At 38.5% G+C, this 19243-nt stretch overlaps 1 protein-coding gene and 1 pseudogene across 1 annotated transcript in view; both read right to left on the reverse strand.

The window, feature by feature from the left end:
• Positions 1 to 208: 208 nt before the first annotated feature.
• LOC103731279 lies at positions 209 to 1128 on the reverse strand (annotated as a pseudogene).
• Positions 1129 to 2891: 1763 nt separating this feature from the next.
• Itfg1 (integrin alpha FG-GAP repeat containing 1) overlaps positions 2892 to 19243 on the reverse strand; it is a 157564-nt gene continuing 141212 nt past the window's right edge. The window contains exons 11-14 of the mRNA XM_008829638.3: positions 11182 to 11306; positions 10434 to 10516; positions 6474 to 6591; positions 2892 to 4116 (exon numbers count right to left, since the gene is read on the reverse strand). Coding sequence (XP_008827860.2) covers positions 4057 to 4116; positions 6474 to 6591; positions 10434 to 10516; positions 11182 to 11306 — 386 coding nt within the window. The 3' untranslated portion in view covers positions 2892 to 4056. The remainder of the gene's footprint in view (positions 4117 to 6473; positions 6592 to 10433; positions 10517 to 11181; positions 11307 to 19243) is intronic.

Raw genomic sequence — 19243 nt, forward strand, 5'->3', positions numbered from 1 at the left:
CACTTCCCTTTCTACTGAAACATTAGTCAGAGGGACACATGCATGTTATTAAAAATTAGGTTCAAACCACTCAAAATAATTCTGTATTAGAAACTTGATTCAATCACAAGTCTCTTATCGGAAGTCATACTGTGCCAGCTAAAAGCTCCAACTCCACAGTTATTGACATTTAGGAAGCAAAATACTCCAGCTAGTTCAAAGTGGAGATTTAGTTACTACACTGACTCCTGATTGGTTGTGCAGGCGCAGTAAGGTCTACTCCTCTTCCTCTGGCCGAAGTTGCCCCTGGGCTCTGTGGTTCATTCTTTGGCAGCTTTTTAGCTATTGCCATGAATATTTCATTTACATTCATTGATGTCTTAGCTGATGTCTCCACGAATAATGAACTATTGTCAACTGCATAGGATTGTGCTTCCTGGAAGTCAACAGCTCCTTTACTTGCTATATCAGCCTTGTTTCCTGATAAAGCTATTACAATATTAGGACTTGCTTGCCTCTGGAGTTCTTTAACCCAGCTCTTTGCTCTTGCAAAGAACTCATTGGCGATGTCCTACACAACTATGGCTGCCCATGGTCCTGTGCAGTACATTGGTGCTAGGCTGTGGCAGTGCTCCTGGCCAGCTGTGTCCCATCTTTCAAACTTTACTGTTGTGTCATCAAGACATACAGTCTGGGTTAGAAAAGCAGCCCTAATAGTGCTCTCCTGAAATCCAAGGAACTGGCCGGTCACAAAGTGAAGCACCAGGCTTGACTTGCCAACAGCAGACTCTCTTAGAAGTACCAGTTTGAACTGGCGCACTTCATTTCCAGCATTTGGCCTTTTGGGTCTTGTTGCTCCTCGATTAGCCCTGTCCAAATTTCAAACAAGTCCCTAATTGCGGACTCCTAAATGAACTTCCAGGATACAAGGTATCAAGTTTCTTTCTGGAGACTCCTGCCTCCCCCCCATCCACTGCTCGCTGCTGCCCCTGCTGGGCTCGTCTCTGCACCGCGCTCTGCCCTCCACCCTCCTCTCTCCCGGTCCACCGCCACCCAAATCCTCAGAATTTTTATGTCAAGAAAAGACCTGTCATCTTGGGTGACGGCTTTCTTCAGATGACACTGAATGTCAGTGGCACTTTCAGACATCATAAAAATAAGTTCGGTATTTTTTTTTTATATTTATTTTTCTGGGTTTCACTGGGTGTGGTGGCACACTCCCAGCACTCGGGAAGGAGAGGCTGCGGATCTCCAGAAGGAGGCCAGCTTGGTCTACTTAGAGAGTTCCAGGGCAGCTGGGGCTATAGGGAGACTTTCACTAAACAACAACAACAAAAGTAATGGGTTTCATTATGGCATTTTCATATATGTAAGTGACTATACTTTGTTCTTATTCATTCATTATTCCCCCCTCGACTGCTCTTGCTGGTCCCCTTCCCCTCCCCTCCAACAGTTGCCTTTTCTGTTTTCACACACATTTCATTACTCTCTCTGTACTTCCTCCCCACCTGCCATACTTCATTACTCCCAATAGAGGATCTCCATACTAAATCACAGAAGCAGCTAGGAGTATTCCATATTTCTTTTTGAATCCATTTTGGTAACATTTCCCTACGGAATTTTTAAAAATAAACTTTCAGATTCATTGGTATAAACTTATCCCCAAGGTCCTCTTTTAAAAAATATACACAGTTTTCTACAGTGATAGCTTTTTCAATCCATACTCCTTCTACATTGTTACTATTCCTTTTTCCCAATAAAAGCTCTTGGTCTTACTGATGAATTCTGAGTACAAAGGCCTTCTTACTTTGTTGTGGCACAGGTTGGGAGAGGGGGAGTCATCTCAGAGTTCTATGTAGGGTTTCAAGGTACTCTATTCAGAATATCATACCTCCATTTTCTAGTTTGCCTCTGCTTCCTTTCTTCCATTTTTTTGGTACAATGTTCATCAAGAGCATTCTGTTACCCGTTATCTGTTTTACTAGTCTTTGAACATAACCAATAAGGTGTGCTTGGCCAGGTTTTAAGTCATTTACAAGGGTTGGCTTACTCTCAGGGTCTGTGGGGCACAACTTAACTTTTCGAATTTCTTTCATTTTTAGCTGTTTGTAAGAATATGTGAAGTGCTAACAAATCAATGGTGCTTTAGCAACATGTTTGCAATATCTTCAATGTGACTATTAAGTCTTAATCACTTCTTATTCCCTAAAGATGGAGGATTGCTGGACTATAATCAGTGGCATGGAAATGGAGGAAATGATAGCTGGTTACTATAATGGAAAATAAGGGAAGAGAAACAACACTTACCAATGCCTTCTGTGCATAGACTGTCATCTTTGGGTTCTAGAAACTGTTTTTCAAGACAGGTATTAATCACTATTCTTGTTTTACTGATGAAGAAAGTGAAGCTTGAAGCTAAGTGACTAATTATAACTCACAAATGGGGGGGTTCTGGACCCAGTTATTTCTGTTCCCTCCACAACATGTAAAATTAATACAAAGGTCTTTGTTGATTCTTGATGCCGTGACATATTTTCTTTTTAACTCCAATGATATTTAAAGTTAATCCAATAAAATCAAATTTGTGTTTGGAGATACACAAACATTATGTCATTGACTGTATTTTTAATTGTCATTAACATTTTGTGTACCATTAGTCTTTATAGATCCTGACTCCAAGTGAGTTTTAGGATTCATGTTTTAAGAGATACTAAGTTTAATTATTATTATAAAAGTGACATAGAATTGTGGGTTGATCTGTTTAGTGAATTTAAGTCCTATCAGGGAATTTTACTTTGTCCCTGACTCACACAGAGAAAAAGAGCAAGTCACCTCAGTCTCATCATCCAGCTGGTGATTTGTAATGAAATCTTCCAAGGCTCCAAATATTATTGAAAACTTCAACACAATTCTTTCATTTAGTAAGGAATATTTATTTAGAAGCTACAGTAACATGCTTAGACACAAAAGAAAATAATTAAACACATGGCCCCCAGTGAAGTGTAAAGAAAAAAATAACATGAACAAAATTTTTCAGAGAAATTTTTTGTATATTTAGAACCATAACATGCCCAAATAATTAGAAAATATTAGCCTTGATATACAAATCTCCCCCTTCAATTCTAGATTTAAATCATTTAAAAGTAAATTTTGGCAATGTAAAGTTCACAATATAAAATTTACACTGAGGTCTGAATAGAAATAATATTTTTCTAAGCTTTAGAAATCAGAAATTTGATGGCAGATTTGCATTTCCAGTCTGCCTATAAGCAACTTTCTTTCAAGAAATCAAGTGCTTTCCATTATCACATAAGGATTAGTGTTCAAATGGCCATTTTTAGTACACATTTACTCTTGAAGAGTACTATAATTTGCAGAAAAAATTACATAAGATTTGTACCACCAAGAATTTTAGTTTGACTTCCTTATGTCTAAAAAAACCTATCAATTGTATTTGTTCTGATAATTAGCTATAGGAGTAAAATAAAATCACCTAAAAATAGTGATAATGACTGCGACTGCTTGATGAACACTACTGTATGCTTAGCACTGTACTAAGTACTGTAAGTTACGGAGCCAGGAGTTTAAGGCAAGACTGTGATTCCAAGGCCAGGCAAGTCAATCACACTGTATGTCTTTTATAAGAACCCCCTGATCTGCTGTGATAAAAGTTAATGTTTAATAACTTTATCTGTCATATCCTGTGAACATTCAATTTGCATTACTAACATAAGAAGTAAGACCAATTCAGGTGGAACAACGCCCCTGCCCCAGCTCATTTAAATATTTTTTATTTACATATCTTTCCATCATCATTACTCTAAGAAGATTATAAATACAAACACGCCAGAGAACATGCAGCACATCCACAAAGGAACAAAATGTTCAGTACTAGTGAATAAAGAGCCCAAATTATTACAAAGTGCTTTAAAAAAGACTTTATGAGATATTCAGGCTGTATTTTAGTATTTTCCAATAATTGCCAAGGGATCACATAAATATATCAAACCCACTTTTTCTGAGTCAAAATTTAGTATTTCAGTGAATCAAATGGTTATCTCATTACATAATACCAAGTCACATAGCATCAAAATGAAACCGGTGTGCTTCTTGACGTTTTTCTCTATCATCTGCTTTCTGAAAGAGAATTTTAGACTAGTTTCAGTGATATTAAAATATTAAGAGTCATTTCTGAAACAGTTGATTTTTAGAAAAAGCTCACAGCAATTAGTACATAATAGGTGAGATTTTTATAATGTAATAATCTTAAGGAATATTTTATAATGAATTATCTATTAATTGAATTTAAAGACCAAGAAAAATGTTCCTAAATATTTAACTTATTATTGATTATATATTTGAAGCTGGGAGTAAACATTAGATTCTGTAAGGATCAACCATTGCATTTTCTGCCTAATCTTAAAACTGGTGTTAACAACCAAATCTAATAATGTTAAGATAATTAGTTTGTAGTTAGCCCATTGATTTAGAAGATATTTATTGACCTTCTGTTCCCAGCAAGATAGAGGGATTACTATTTTGAGGGATTAAAAAAAAACAAAACCTTATCCTGTTCAAGAACTTAAAGCTTAGAACAAGGAAACAGTAAAACATACTGTGTATCAGGATTCAACCTAAAAAATGTTACTTTTGAGAGAGAGGAAGAGAGGGAGGGGGAGAGACAGAGACAGAGACAGAGAGAGAGAGAGAGAGAGAGAGAGAGAGAGAGGGATTACTTGTGGGTTTGAGTAAGGTAACAGGGCAAGCTTTGAAAACAGTATTGGTAATGGGAAGGGGCATTCATGGTAAGCACTAAGACTGGAAGTCTAGTGGAGTCACGTGGGAGAAGTGTGCAGGCCAGGGAAAGGAACTGCACATCTTAGACAAGTGGGTAATAGCGACATGATTAAGGCTGCGTTTCACGCTGAGTGATCAAGTGCAGTAGGAAAGGTGAGAAGCTGAAGTCAGAGAGACCAGGTGAGATCTAAGGAGGGACTGAAGTAAAGAAGCAGCAGTGAGTATGCAGATGTGGGGTCAGCTGAAGAGATTCTGAATCAGCAGGGTGGCTGGTGAATGTTGAAGGCAAGTAAGGAAGGGGAGAAAGGAGGCTTTAGAATGCTGGTTTTGTGGTTAAGTAATCTTGGTAGAGATCCTGGTAATCTGACAATATTTGGAGATAATGGTTGACACCATGGGTTTAAGTGACATTGCCAGGAAGTGTAGAAAGAGATTAGGCAGGCAGTGTAGTAAAGCACGCACTGGGGGAACAGGAGAAAGCAGCAGCCAACAGAGGTGAAAAAGTGACAAAACAGACGGAAGAACCACAGAGCCATGGGAAATAAAGTATGTGCATGGTCAAGCATTCAGCTTTTAGCCACTGCATCATGACTGTTGGAAGTCCACAATATTTATCAGATCTGACAAAATAATTAACTTAATCAGGGCATGGTGGTACCCTGAGGCAGAGGCAGTCTGATCTACATAGTGTGTTCCAGGCCAGATGGGGCTACAGGGAGATCCTGTCTCAAAAGGCCAAAAAAAAAAAAAAGAACTTAATTTCCTTTCATAGGTCACGAGCTATGCGCTGGTTGGCTTCACTTGTCACCTTGACACATCTGGAAAGAGGGGATCTCAGCTGAGGCACTGCCTTTGCGGGACTGGTCTGTGGCCATGTCTGTGAGGCATTTTCTTAACTGCCAATTGATGTAGGAGGGCTCACCCCATTGTGGCAGTGCCACTCCTGTGCAGGTGGCCCTGGGTTGTATGAGAAAGCAGGCTGATCACAGGCCAGAGGAGGCAAGCAGTGTTCCTCTATGGTTTCTGCTTCAGTCTTGCCTCCAGTTTCCCACCTTGAGCTCCCTTGGCTTCCCTCAATGAAGGATTGTACTGTTAAGCTGAAATAAATCCTTTCCTCCCCCAAGTTATTTTTGGTCAATGTTTTATCACTGCAAGAGAGCAAACTAGGACAAGCTATATAATATTTTGGACTATGTTGTGATACAAACTACAGTCATCCTTGGTCTTTAAGCTATAATATTAAATATTGAATATTTCTGAATTATTTCTGATATATGAAAGACTGATTTTACTTCTGAGTAACCAATCTATGAACATTTATCAGGATAATCAACATATTCTCCATTTTATAAATTAGAAGAGCAGCCAGGATAAAATAGTAATTTTAGTTAGCACAACATGACTCTGGTAGGCATGACAATCCAAAGAAAAAAGAAAATATCTCTCTTGTGACACAAAGGAACTTTTTTGGGGGCCTTTATTGGAACTTACTAATTAAGTATTTGATACTACTTTTTTTCCTTTTTCTTCTGTGTGTGTGTGTGTGTGTGTGTGTGTGTGTGTGTGTGTTTGTGATGCTAAGGCTTCAATCTATGGCTTCAACTACTGACCCATATTTCAGCTCTTCAACATTGGTTTTGAAAAGCAACATACTACCATAATAAAACTAACCAAAGTTAATTCATTGAAAAACAAACCTTTTCCTGCCAATGTAAAATGGCAATTATTGCCAAGATGAAAACACAGACACCAATGAGAGCTATAGCAGTCAGCAGAACGATGTTACTTGGTGTAAGATACAGTTTGGCACTCCAGCTGTAGAAAAAAAGAGAACAATTAAAATAATAAATTTTAAGTCAGTAAAAATCTTAAATGATATGAGAAGGCAAAATAGCTTATTAATTAAAGTCCATTCATTAAATCACTAACCTAAGGAAAGCAGTTCAATTTAGATAATGTGGAGGCTGTTGAGGATTCTGCAGAGCTCACTCTTAGAACTGAAGTACAATGTTCTTTCATTGTGTGCAGCTCTAGAGATTACACACAGGGCATCAAGTGTGCAGGGCAAATACTTTACAGATGAGCTACACTTCCATCTCAGAATTATTCTTAAGTAAATTTATCAAGGGCACTTTGGATAATCAAAGATACCTTTTTTTTTTTTTTTTTAAACATTCTGACTGAACTGTTGAATTTGAAACCCTGTGCGCCAAAGGCTACATAAGTCATATGATTTCAGTAAGCATTCTATAGCATTTTAGTTTTGACTCTTGTCTACACATGCACTACAACCAACTAAAATAATCCTATGTCTGAGTGGGTGTTCATTGACGGCTTGGGCAAAACTGCTACCATTTCTGTGTTATGTTGGATATTTTACGTTAGGATAATGACTTTTATGTTGAGACTTAACCTTTCTGTTAATGACAATATATAGATGTCGCTCGCATAAACATAATTAGGTCTTCTCTCTTAAAACAGTACATAAAATATAGCACTTGAAAACACTAAAATGCCTAAAATCAAGGTCTTTATAACTAACGCTGCAAGTGATTATACACACAGAACTTCTGATTCTCCCTAGAAATAGGAAATAGGCATGTTTTCATTTTGAAAGTTTAATAAGGGTAAGATCATTCTAATGAACAGCAAGTAACTATTGATTTATCTTGCGATAATTAAAATTTATTGATGCATAAGTTAATTTCTCGTTAAATCTCACAATATACTTCAAACAAAATCAATTAGGGTTTTTATTATGTGCATAAATTTGAAAAGAATATTTCTTTGAAAAGAGCAAAAGAAACATGAAAAAATTTAATTATGGAAGAATCTAAAACTATGGTGGAATTCTTCAGAAATTCAGATGAATAAACCTTCAGAAAATGAATATTGTTAAGTAGTTGAAGTTAACTATTCTTAGGTATCTTAATAATAAAAAATAAAACACACTTTAGGGTCAGATGCCCTGGATCTAGAGTTATATAGGTGGTTGTAAATCACCTGATGTGGGTGCTGAGAACTGAACTCTGCAAGAGCAAGAGCTCTTAATTGCTGAGTCAGGCCCTAAACTAACCTAACCCTAACCTAAGAGTGAAGGAACATTGCAGAAGAGGGTGTGAAAAGATTGAAAGAACCAGAATATCAGGATGCCTGCTGCTGGATTGTGTCTTCTAGGTAAGACAGGGAAGCTGCACCCTTGAAATCTCCACACTATGCTTGCCTAAACAAGACCTGCATAGTGACATCAGGTGACACGCCAGCATACATGGAGAAAATTCCACAAGGCCCCACCTCGAGGTGAAGAGCTATAGTGGCTGCTGAGAGAGGGGAAATCAGTTTCTCCAGGGACAAGCTCCCTAATAGGTTATCCAATCCAAAGTGGTCAGCCCAAACACACGTACATATAAGCAGCACATAATGGACTCAGTAGGATGGATTTATACCACACACGTGTGTGTGTGTGTGTGTGTGTGTGTGTGTGTATAAAAACATATATATTTAGGAAATAATTGAAGAGGTCATGCAACTGAGAAGCAATGGGGAAAACAGGAGTAGCTGGGGGAAGAGCAAAGAGTAGAATGATGTAAATACAGTATTCATCTATGAAATTCTTAAAAAATTTAATTATGAAAATAAGTAAAGGGGCTGGAGAGACGGCTCAGCGGTGAAGAACACTGACTGTTCTTGCAGAAGACCCAGGTTCAAATCCCAGCACCCACATGGCAGCTAACAACTGTCCGTAACTCCAGTCCCAGGGGATCCAACAGCCTCTTCTGTCCTCCGTGAGCATTGCACGACACAGGTGCACTTACCTACACGCAGGCATAACACTCATACACACATAAAAAACCCCCAAAAATATTTTAAAAAGTAAAATAAAATTCCCAGAAATTTTATCACTTTAAAAAATTTTTATTATTATTATTTTTTTATGTGTATGAGTGTATGTAAGTGCGCCTGTGTTGTGCAGTGCACGTGGAGGTCAGAAGAAGGCGTCAAATTCCTGGAACTGAAGTTACGGATGGTTGTTAGCCACCACGTGCTCTTAACCTCTGAGCCATCTCTCTAGCCCCTATTTATGACTTTTTAATTTTCACTTTTCACCAGCAAATATGTTTCCGGTTGTGATAAGTGTAACAGAACTGCTACATATTAATAAAACTGACATACAAAAAAAATCAAGAGTATAGGCATTAAGTAAAAAGAAAAAGAAAAAAGAAGCCATTCCTCAGGTGCCTACTCACACAGACCCATTTCTTGTGTGTTCTTTGTGAGATAAACATGTGTGAACACATATGTACAGATGCCTTCTTTTGAAGTCACAACGCTCACTTCCATAGTTCTCCATTCTGCTTATTTGCTACTGTTGTACACAGACTCTTCTGTGTCCATGGCAGTAAACACGGTACTCTGCAAGTACTGTACTTTCTAGTTTCCTACTCCCGATTCAGATTTAATAGTTTGTTGCCAATTTCAAATATAGAAAGCTACTACAGATATATAACATGGCAGTCCCAGGTACTCAGAACACTAAAGTGGGAGGATTTCTGGAGCTGAACTTTCAGAACAGCCTGAGCAAACTAGTAAGACCCTATCACAAAACAAGACAAAAATCCCAATATCATACGACCCTAACTCAGGCAAATAACTGTAGTGATGTCATCTTATTTCAAGCCAATTGGTAACAAATTTATTTCCTTAAGGATTTTGGTATAAAAGCCCTTAAATCTTGCATAAATACAGGTAGTGATGTGTTGGTTATCCAGTTATCTGGCACAGTAGGTACTTCTGGTTTATGGAATTCATCACTTTTCAATGGGGTAAATTCTCTCTCAATAATGGACGTTAATATGACTTCACTGAATAGAGACAGAGATGGTGTGAGCTGGTTCTAGCATACCACTGAATACATCCCACCTAAAGTTTAAATAAAGACTAACACTGAGCAGGGTACTTCGTGGTAGAATATCTGCTTGGGATACATAAGGCACTGGGTTCAATTCTTAGCACTGCAAAAAAATTAAAAAAAGAAAAGAAAATTGGGGCTGGAAAGATGGCTCAGAGGTTAAGAACACTGGTTGTTCTTGCAGAAGACCTGGGTTTGAATCCCAGCACCCACATGGCAGCTAACAACTGTCCATAACTCCAGTCCCAGGGGATCCAAAGGCCTCTTCTGTCCTCCAAGGGCACTGCATGACACAGGCGCACTTACCTACATGCAGGCAATACACGCATACACATAAAATAAAAACAATAAATAAAATAAAAAAAGAAAATTATCATTTAGAACTAGTGAAAATTAAGCATTATATAATAAGTTTCTAGTTAAGTTTTTTTTTGTCTTTTTGAGACAGGGTCTTCCTGTAGCCCCAGCTGGCCTGGAACTCGCTGTATACACCAGGCTGGCCTTGAACTCACAGAAAATCACCTGCCTCTGCCTCCCGAGTGCTAGGACTAAAGGCGTGCGTCACCACGCCCAGATTAAGTTGCTTTTTAAAAACAGGAATGAATTATGAAATATCAGGGACCTTTTAGGTAGATATGTTTAGTCATTTGAATTGACTGACTCACTCATGGGAACAGAGTTGGGAATAGGAGAGTTTACAAAGATGTCACTGTATACCTATCAAATTCAGTTTAATCAAGGACATTACCTTCGAGGGACATTATGAGGGTATGGTATGACAATCAGCTGGGAATTTGGAATGATTGCAGTCCACTCTTGTTTTCTTATAGACTGAAAAAAAGAATTTAAGAACATTTAACAGCTAGTGTCTATCTATCTGTCTTTCTATCTAAGAACACTATATATATATAATTACTCTAAAAAAGGGAAAAGTCTCAAATGTTTTTGAGAATTTGAAATCCTAGGTATGAATTAAGTAAAATTTATATATATTTATTCCAAAATAGGGCTTCTCAGTCATCTGAAAAACATTTTTTTCTGATCTTTTTAGGAAAAGACTGTATTTGTGTGCTATGAATTCATCCACCCAACAGATACTCTGTACAGCAGGCATTATTCAAAGCACTTTGTGTAAATGCTGCTTGGAGCTAAAATTCAAGTCAGGAGACAAACAAATGATACTATTCTATATATCAGGTATAATAATGCTACTTCTATGTTATCAAAATAGCATTTATGTTGTAAATAGTAAAAAAAAATATTAAGAAACAGGTAAAAAGGATAGGAAGTCATGAGGTACAAGGGAGAAGAAATGGAAAAAAAAATCAAATGGTATGCTTAGGTCACTATTGAGTCAGTTTTTTAATTATTTAAAAGAAAAAAAATATTTGAATTACTTGAATTAAAATTCAATTGGATTTAAATTACTGAATTAAAACATTTAAATGGTAAATATTAAAATGAAGTAATTGTAAACAAACTAAATTTTTACTTACCTTCTCTCCAGATGGACGAGGAATACCAACAAAAAGATGGTCAAGAAAATTGGCACTTCGACCTAAACCCAGCACATTATAAGGCAGTTGAAGAGCTAAGTGTGCAGACTGGCTGAGCTGCCCAGCTGGTAAGAAGACAAAGCAGAAAGAGAAAACACTGAGGTTCACTGCACTCATCAAATACGGAAACTCTAAAATGTTGGACATTCAGGTAAGAAAACTTATTTTTAAGGTATAAAATGTTAAGCACTCGAAAGTTAATGATTAATGGTTTATAAAAAACAGCTCTGTCTGAGATACAAACACTGTATATTGTATGTTATATGTTTCCCACATATAGACATTACCCATTTGTAAATGTTTTAGGGAATATCCTAAGAATTCAGCCTGATTCAGCACAATACACAGTTTTAGGACATTTTCATCACCTGGAAACTCCACGCCCTTTGGGGCGCTCTTGTTGGCAACATTACACTTGCAGAAGTAGGTCATTTCTCTAATGTGCCTCTGTCTGTCCACAGATTTGCCTAGCGCGAAGACTTCACGTGAATGCACGGCGACATCACAGGGGCCTTTGTTGGCAGCTTCTTTCCCTTTGCCTGTTCTTGAGGTTCACACTGTAGCACGCGTCAGCACTTCATTATCTTAACTGCCACACATGGTAACACGCTACATTTCGTCTCATAATGTAGCTTCATTAATAGCGTTTTGGGTGGTTTCCAGTTTTGGATATCATAAACACTGCCATGAACATTAACACAGCTTTTTGTACTTATGTTTTTCTGTCTTTTGGTTACATACCTGAGAATATGGCTGACAACAGTAATTGTGTATTTCAAAACAGGCAGCAAAGAGAATCTCTCACGTTCCAACACAAACTTTAAATACTGAAGGTGTTAGTATGTCAGTTACCCAGACCTACTACATGACAGACATGTACTGAAATGCCACTGTACCCCATGAGTATGTACAATTATGATGTGGTCAATAAATAGAGCGTACATATGGAGTGAAAAAGTAGCTGCACCAGTTCTGCTCAAACAAGCAATGTATGAAGAGTTCAGTCTTTCCACATCCTAGCTAACTTTTCACCATCTGTTTTCTGTTACAGTCATCTTGTTGGGAAGGAGTTTTCATTGGTATTTCCCTGGTGAAGAATGATGTTGAACTTCTTTCCAAGTGCTTATTGTTCATCTGTGTATCCTTCATTTCTGTAAACTTAGTGTGTCCTATTTCATTCCGGAATTTTGTCCTTTTCCTGATCAGTGTAACAAAGGCTTGCTCATTTAAAACACAGTTTTCAAAAACGCATTCTTTGGTTTACTCTGTTTCTAATTTCTATTTTATTTATTTCATTATTCCCTGCCTTCTGCTTGTCCTAGGCTGACTTGCTTTACTTTTTCCAGTTTCTCTAGGTAGATTAGGGTACTTATTTCAGATACTTCTTTATTTTTAATTTGCTATTATCTCAACCAGGTCTCTAGCCCTGGCTGGTCTCAAACTCCCTATCCTGAACTTCAGATACTCTTGCCTCTACCGCTTAGAAGGCTTGAATTGCAGGCATGAGCCATCAGACAAGGTCTAAGGTCTGGGGAATCAGACCCTGGGCCTCATGCATGGAAACAACAACTTTACCAACTGAGCTACACCCTTAGCCCAGTTCTCATTCCTAGTAATAACTCTTGTCTTTAATGTCTTGACAATCTCCTGTAGACACTATAATTTTATTGCCAGTTCCGACACAATTTCTTGGTGGAATGTTTCTTTCATTTACACTTAAAATAACTGTTGATAATGTAGCATTTATACCTGCTCTTTGCTATTTGTTTTCTATATGCTTCATGTATATAAATTTATTATTTTTGAGTTAGAATTTTAAAAATTATAGGTATGTGAAAGTGAGTATTGGAGCCTATGGATGCCAGAGGCATCCGATCTCCCCAGAGCTGGAGTTACAGGTATTTGTGAGTTGCCTGGTATGGGTCCTACAAATCAAACTCAGGTCCTCTTCAGTATGTGCTCTTAACCCTGAGCCATCTTGTCAGACCAATTCTTAAAAATTTTCTGGACAGGTCTTACTATAGCCCAGACTAGCCTGAAACTCACTGTATCCTAGGCTAGTCTTGAACTCACGGTTATCTTTTTGTCTTAGCCTCTTGAGTGCTAGGATTATAGGTGTGAGTTACCACACTTGGCTCATGTAGAATTCTTTCCTTTACTGCTCTTTTATTTTGTTAACTGCTTTCTAATATCCCCCTTAATTCTTTCAGTGTTTTAAAAATATATTTTGAGTGTCACTATCTTGGTGGTTGCTCTGGGGACTCCAATGAACAAATTAGCTTAGAAACAAAATCTAGTTCAGCTTAACACTAATATAATTCAAAGTTCATATACAAACTTTGCTTTAGTATAACTCCATTCCCTCTGCCCTCCCTTGTGCTGTTATTTTTGTATAAATAAGACTTTGACCCATCTATGCGTCTGTGACTGTTACTTTATGGAGTTCTCTCTCTCTCTCTCTCTTTTTTTTTTTTAGAGGCAGGGACTTAACCATGGAGCTTAAGCTGGCCTGGAACTTCTTATGTAACACAGGCTGGTCTCAAACTCATGATCCTCTTACCTTAGCCTCCCAAGTACTGAGATTATAGACATGTACTACCATTTTTGGCTTTTAAATCACACAGGAAACAAAAGAGGTACCATATAAGAAAAATACATTCATACTAGGCTTTATATTCTGTCAACAGAATTATCATAGATACGGTTTGTGTGGATTTAAGCTGCTATCTAGTGTCCCTCAGTTGTCTTCTTTTTAGTTTTAAGAGGTTTGCTAGTGATGAATTGTGACTGTGTTATCCATGAATGTCTAGGATACTTCATATTTCAAGGAAAGTTTTGTCAGATAGAGAATCCTTGATTGACAGTTTTCCTTTTGGTATGTTTAATGTATTATCTACTGTCTTCTGGCCTACAGTTTCCGATGAGTGATTTACTTAGGATCTCTGACACATGAGTCACTTCTTTTTTGTTGCTTTCAAGAATATTTCTTGGGCGTTTGATATGATGTGTCTGAGTGTGGATTTTTGGGTTTACCCTATGTGGGCTTTTCTGATCATCTCAGCTGTGCAGATTATCATTTATCATAAAGTTTGAGTGGTTTCAGTCATTAGTCACATTATTTCTGCTCTTCTGTTTTTTCACTCTAAAATTCTTATCATCAGTGTGGTATGCCTGATGGTGCCTCCATGGCCTCTGAAACCTTTTCTTTTCTTCCGTAACTCAAAATTGGATACTTTTACTTTTTTGATGGATAGTCAAGTATGAAGATTCTTTTGCTAGTTCAAATCTGTTGCTGAGTTTGCCTCTAACCTGTATTTTCAGTTACTGTACGTGCTGGTTAATTTCTGTCAACTTGACACAAACTAGTCACCTGGGGATAAGGTAACTGAGGAATTACCTCCATCGGATTGATCTGTGGGCATATCTGGGAGGTATTTTCTTAATTGTTAATTGATGGATGAGAGCCCAGCACACTGTGGACAATGTCATACTTAGACTGTTGGGCCTGGACTGTGTAAGAAAAGCAGATGAAGAAGCCAGGGGAAGCAAATCAGCAAGCAACACTCCTCGAAGGTCTCTGCTTCAGTTTCTGCCTCCAGGTTCCTACCTTAGTTCCCTGACTTCCCTCAGTGATCAAATGTGACCTGTGAGGTGTAAGCTGAAATAAGCCTTTTTCCTTGGGCTGCTTTTGGTCAGGGAGGTTTATCGTAGCAACCGAAAAAGTAACTAGAATGCTATTTTTCAACTATAGAGCTTCTATCTGATTAAGAATTTTTGGCCTCATTTATTTTTATGTGTATGCATGCTTTTCCTGCATGTATGTAAGTGTACCCATGTTGTACAATGCCTGTAGAGACCAGAAGAGGGTGTCAGATCCCTTGAAACTGGAGTTAAGGACTGCTGTTAGCTGCCATGTGGGTTCTAAGAAATGAATCCTGGTCTTCTGTAAGAGCAAACAGTGTAACAGTGCTCTTAACCACTAAGCCATCTCTCCAGTCACTCTGTTTTTTACTTTTGGAGCACAGGATTGAATCCAGGACCTCATGCAAGCTAGGCGAGTACACTGAATTGAGACAAAGTCTCACTGAGTCCATGCTGGCCTCAAAGCCCTGGGGTCAATCTATTTTCCTGCCTCAGACTCTTGAGGTACATGCAGGGGCCAGAGCAAGACATTGACTGTCTTCCGTTATCATTTTCTTATTGCCTAGAGAGAGGGTCTCTCGCTGAACCAGAAGCTCACCATTGCTGAGCTATATCTTTAATCCTCTATTTGATTTAATGATTTCCATTTATTTATACTCTATATTCAGTTGGACACAGCTTTTTTGATTCTTTAACTCCAGTTTCTTTCAAGGCTTTGAATGCAGAGTTAGCTGATTTACAGCCTGTATCCACTAAGTCCAACATCTGGCCCCTTCAGATACATTTTCTATTTACTTTCTAATATATACATATATATATATATGGCACATTTCTGTTTCTTTTTATGATATATAAATTTTGTTGAAAATGGGCTTTGAATAGTATCACAACTGTAGTATCATTCAACCCCTTCCCCCCAAGATAGCTGTTTTTGATGTTATCGCTCTTTGTTTATTTGGTATTCTGCTGTAACAAAATACCTGACCAAAGCACTTCAGGAGAGAAGAATGTATTCTGGCTCAAAGTTTGAAGGTGCAGTGCATCATGGAAGGGGACTCTCGGCAGCGAGGGCAGCTGTAGCTATGGCAGTGGGAGCCTGAGATGGCTGGTTACATCCTGTTCACAGTCAGGAAGCAGAGAGAGTACTGCTGCTCAGCTGGCCTCCTTTTCCCTTCCAATCAGTGCATGAAGACAGTGCCGCCTACAGTGAGGTAGGCCTTCCCATCTCAGTTAAACCTCTCAAAGATAAACCTACAGGTATGTCTCTAAGGAAATACATTCTCTCGGTGTTTCTGTGAGCATGATGTTTCTAGAAAGGTTTAACTGAGGAGGGAAGAGTCACCCAGAATCTGGGCATTACGATCCTGTGGGATGGAGTCCTAGACTGAATAAAAGGAAAAAAGGAAAGCAAGCAGAATGCCAGTATTCATCTCTGTCTACTTTCTGACCGAGACTGTGTGACCAGCTGCCTCCATCTTTTGCCAACAAAGCTGAGAGTTGCCTCCCCCATCATCATGTACTGTATCCTCAAACTGTGAGCCCAAATAAACCCTCTCTTAAGTTGCTTCTTGTCAGGTATTTTGTCACAGTAATAAGTAAAATAAGTAAAGTACGTAGTATACTTTTATATTCAAAGCCTGGGACTAGCTTCAGGGTGAAATGAGCATGTGTTTTATTCTCTTTTTTATCAGTACTGTGTATTACAGTGATAGGTTTTCTTATACTGAACAGTCTTGAGACAAATCCTGTTTGACCATCTTGTAAAATCTTTTTAAAAAATTAATTTTGCCTGGTGTGGTGGCGCATGCCTTTAATCCCAGCACTCGGGAGGCAGAGGCAGGCAGATCTCTGTGAGTTCAAGGCCAGCCTGGTCTACATAGTGAGTTCCAGGACAGCTGGGGCTATAGGGAGACCCTGTCTCAAAAAGACCAAAAAAAATTAATTTTAAATTAATTTTTTTGCGTAAATTAATTTTTTTGTGTATATAATTCCCTTTTGTGTGCTGTTGAATTTGCCTTGCCAGTATTTTGCTGAAGGTTTTTGTATCAAGATTTGAAAGGATATTAGTTTGTTTCCATTTTTTCTTGTAGCTTTCTCTGGGCATGGCAATAATGTGGGTCTTACAGAATGTTAGGATGTTTGAGTAGGAAGGTACACTAACTTTTATTTAAATAGTTGGTCGAATTCACTAGTGAAGTCATGCTTTACTTGGTTATTTATTGCATATATATGTTTTTTTTTTAATAGGGAAGCTTTTAGTTACTGATTCAATCTCTTACCTTGTCATATTGCTGAGAACTGTCTATTTCTTCTTTTCCTTCCCTTCCTCCTCCTTTTGTATGGGAGAAGGGTGTCACTATGTAGCCTAGCCTGGCCTTGAACTAGCTTCTGCTTCCCAAGTGCTGGGTTTACAGGTGTGCCTCAACATGTTTGGTGTGCATGTCTGAGGAGTTAGCACATCATACTGAGGAATATGTATGTGGTGGAACACAGTTGTTCACTTTATGATGGGGACTGGAAAGAAACAGAGCAAGAGACCAGGAATTTACAGTCAATCCCCTTCAAGAACTTGTGATCTAGAACTTCCCAAGTCATATCACACAACTTCTACCACCTCCAAATAGCCCCATGGGGTGGGAATCAAGCCCTTAACACATGGGCCTCTGGAAGACATTCCAGATCTAAACTCTGTCACTTTTGGGTATAATGTGTGTTTCTAGGACTTATCTAACTTGCTGATGTGCAGCTTTTAAGTCCTAACTTTAATCCTTTTATTCCTTTGAGATCCTCAGGGAACTCACCATTTCATCTCTGATCTTAGTTACTTGCTTCTCTTCCCTCACCTACTTCCCCTTACTCTCTCTCTCACTCCCTCCCCCTCCCCTGTTTTTTGAGACAAAGTCTTACTGAATTGAGACAAAGTCTCAATAAGTCCATGTCTGCCTCAAAGTCCTGGGGTCAATCTATTTTCCTGCCTCAGACTCTTGAGGGACATGCAGGGCCCAGAGTAAGACATTGACTGTCTTCCTTATCATTTCCTTATTGCCTGAGAGAGTCTCTCACTGAACCAGAAGCTCACCATTTTGCTGGGATAGTTAGCCAGGGAACTCTTGGGATCTACTCTTCTCCAAACTGCAGTGGTGGGGTTAGAGGTACCATGCAGTCATAAATGCTTTTTATGTGGGTGCTGGGGATTTGAACTCAGGTCCTCCCACTAAGCTGCCTCCCTAACCCCAATTTCTGATAAAAAAAATAGTTATTCTGTTGCATAAGAGGTCAGATCTTAGGATTTTGATGTGCATTTCCCTAATAATTAATGATGAATATTTTTTCATGTGCTTTTTGTGTCTTCTGTGGGGAAATATCTACGTAAGACCTATGCCCATTTAAATATTTTTATTGTTGTTATTGTCGAGCACCTCTATATGCTTTAGGACTTTTTTTTTGAGACACTATATCTACGTGCTTTATCCTGCTTAATTTTTTGAACAGCTGTAATAGCATAGAGCCAGTGAATATAATTCATTCAAGGGAAGAGTATAAAAAGAATTCATGTTACAAGAATTCAAACAATATTCATTAGGATGCATCAGCAAAGGTAGACATATTTAATTTTGCCTGCATGTATGTAAGTGTATCACATGCATACAATGCCTGTGGAGGCCAGAAGAGGGAGTCTAATTCCCTGGGAGTGGAGTTATGGATGGTTGTTAGCTGCTATATCGGTGACTGGAACTGAACCTTGGTCCTCTGCAAGAATAGCCGGTATTCATAACCACTGAGCCATCTCTCCAGCCCATGGCAGATCATTTAAAAATCTGCAGTCCATCCTAGAGGGATTGGTATGTCTGGGAAGCTACCCTCATTCAGTGTGAGGGAGTGACTAGAGCCACACTTATTACAGAGAGCCTCAGAAAACTGGCATTATACTTTCAGTAACAGACATTTTAGGGAGGGGGTGGGGAGACAAAACTGTATGTAGCAGAGGGAGAACATGCATTCAGAAAACTCTTTGTCTTTAGAACTAGAGCAGTGGTGGGAATGCTATTTTAAAAAGACCCCTATTGAGTTGGTGGTTTGGTGGCCTCAGGCACTTTACAAATTTCACTATTAGGAAACTCAAGATCAAGTGTCACAGGAGTATGTACTGAAACCAGGCCAGATGAATACGTCTAGACTGTGGGGAAGAAGTTGAATCAGCACCACACTCAATATTCATCAAGGTGGAAACCGAGTTGAAGCCAGACTGTACAAGGGAGCACAGATAGGTTTCAAGTGGCATACCTGATACCCTGAAGGACTGACCAGGGGAGGGCACAGGATTCTCAGCTAGACTAGAAGGTATAACCAGCCTCTATGA

The sequence above is a fragment of the Nannospalax galili genome, unplaced genomic scaffold, assembly GCF_000622305.1.
Source record: "Nannospalax galili isolate Female #2095 unplaced genomic scaffold, S.galili_v1.0 scaffold894, whole genome shotgun sequence".
Classification (NCBI taxonomy): Eukaryota; Metazoa; Chordata; class Mammalia; order Rodentia; family Spalacidae; genus Nannospalax; species Nannospalax galili.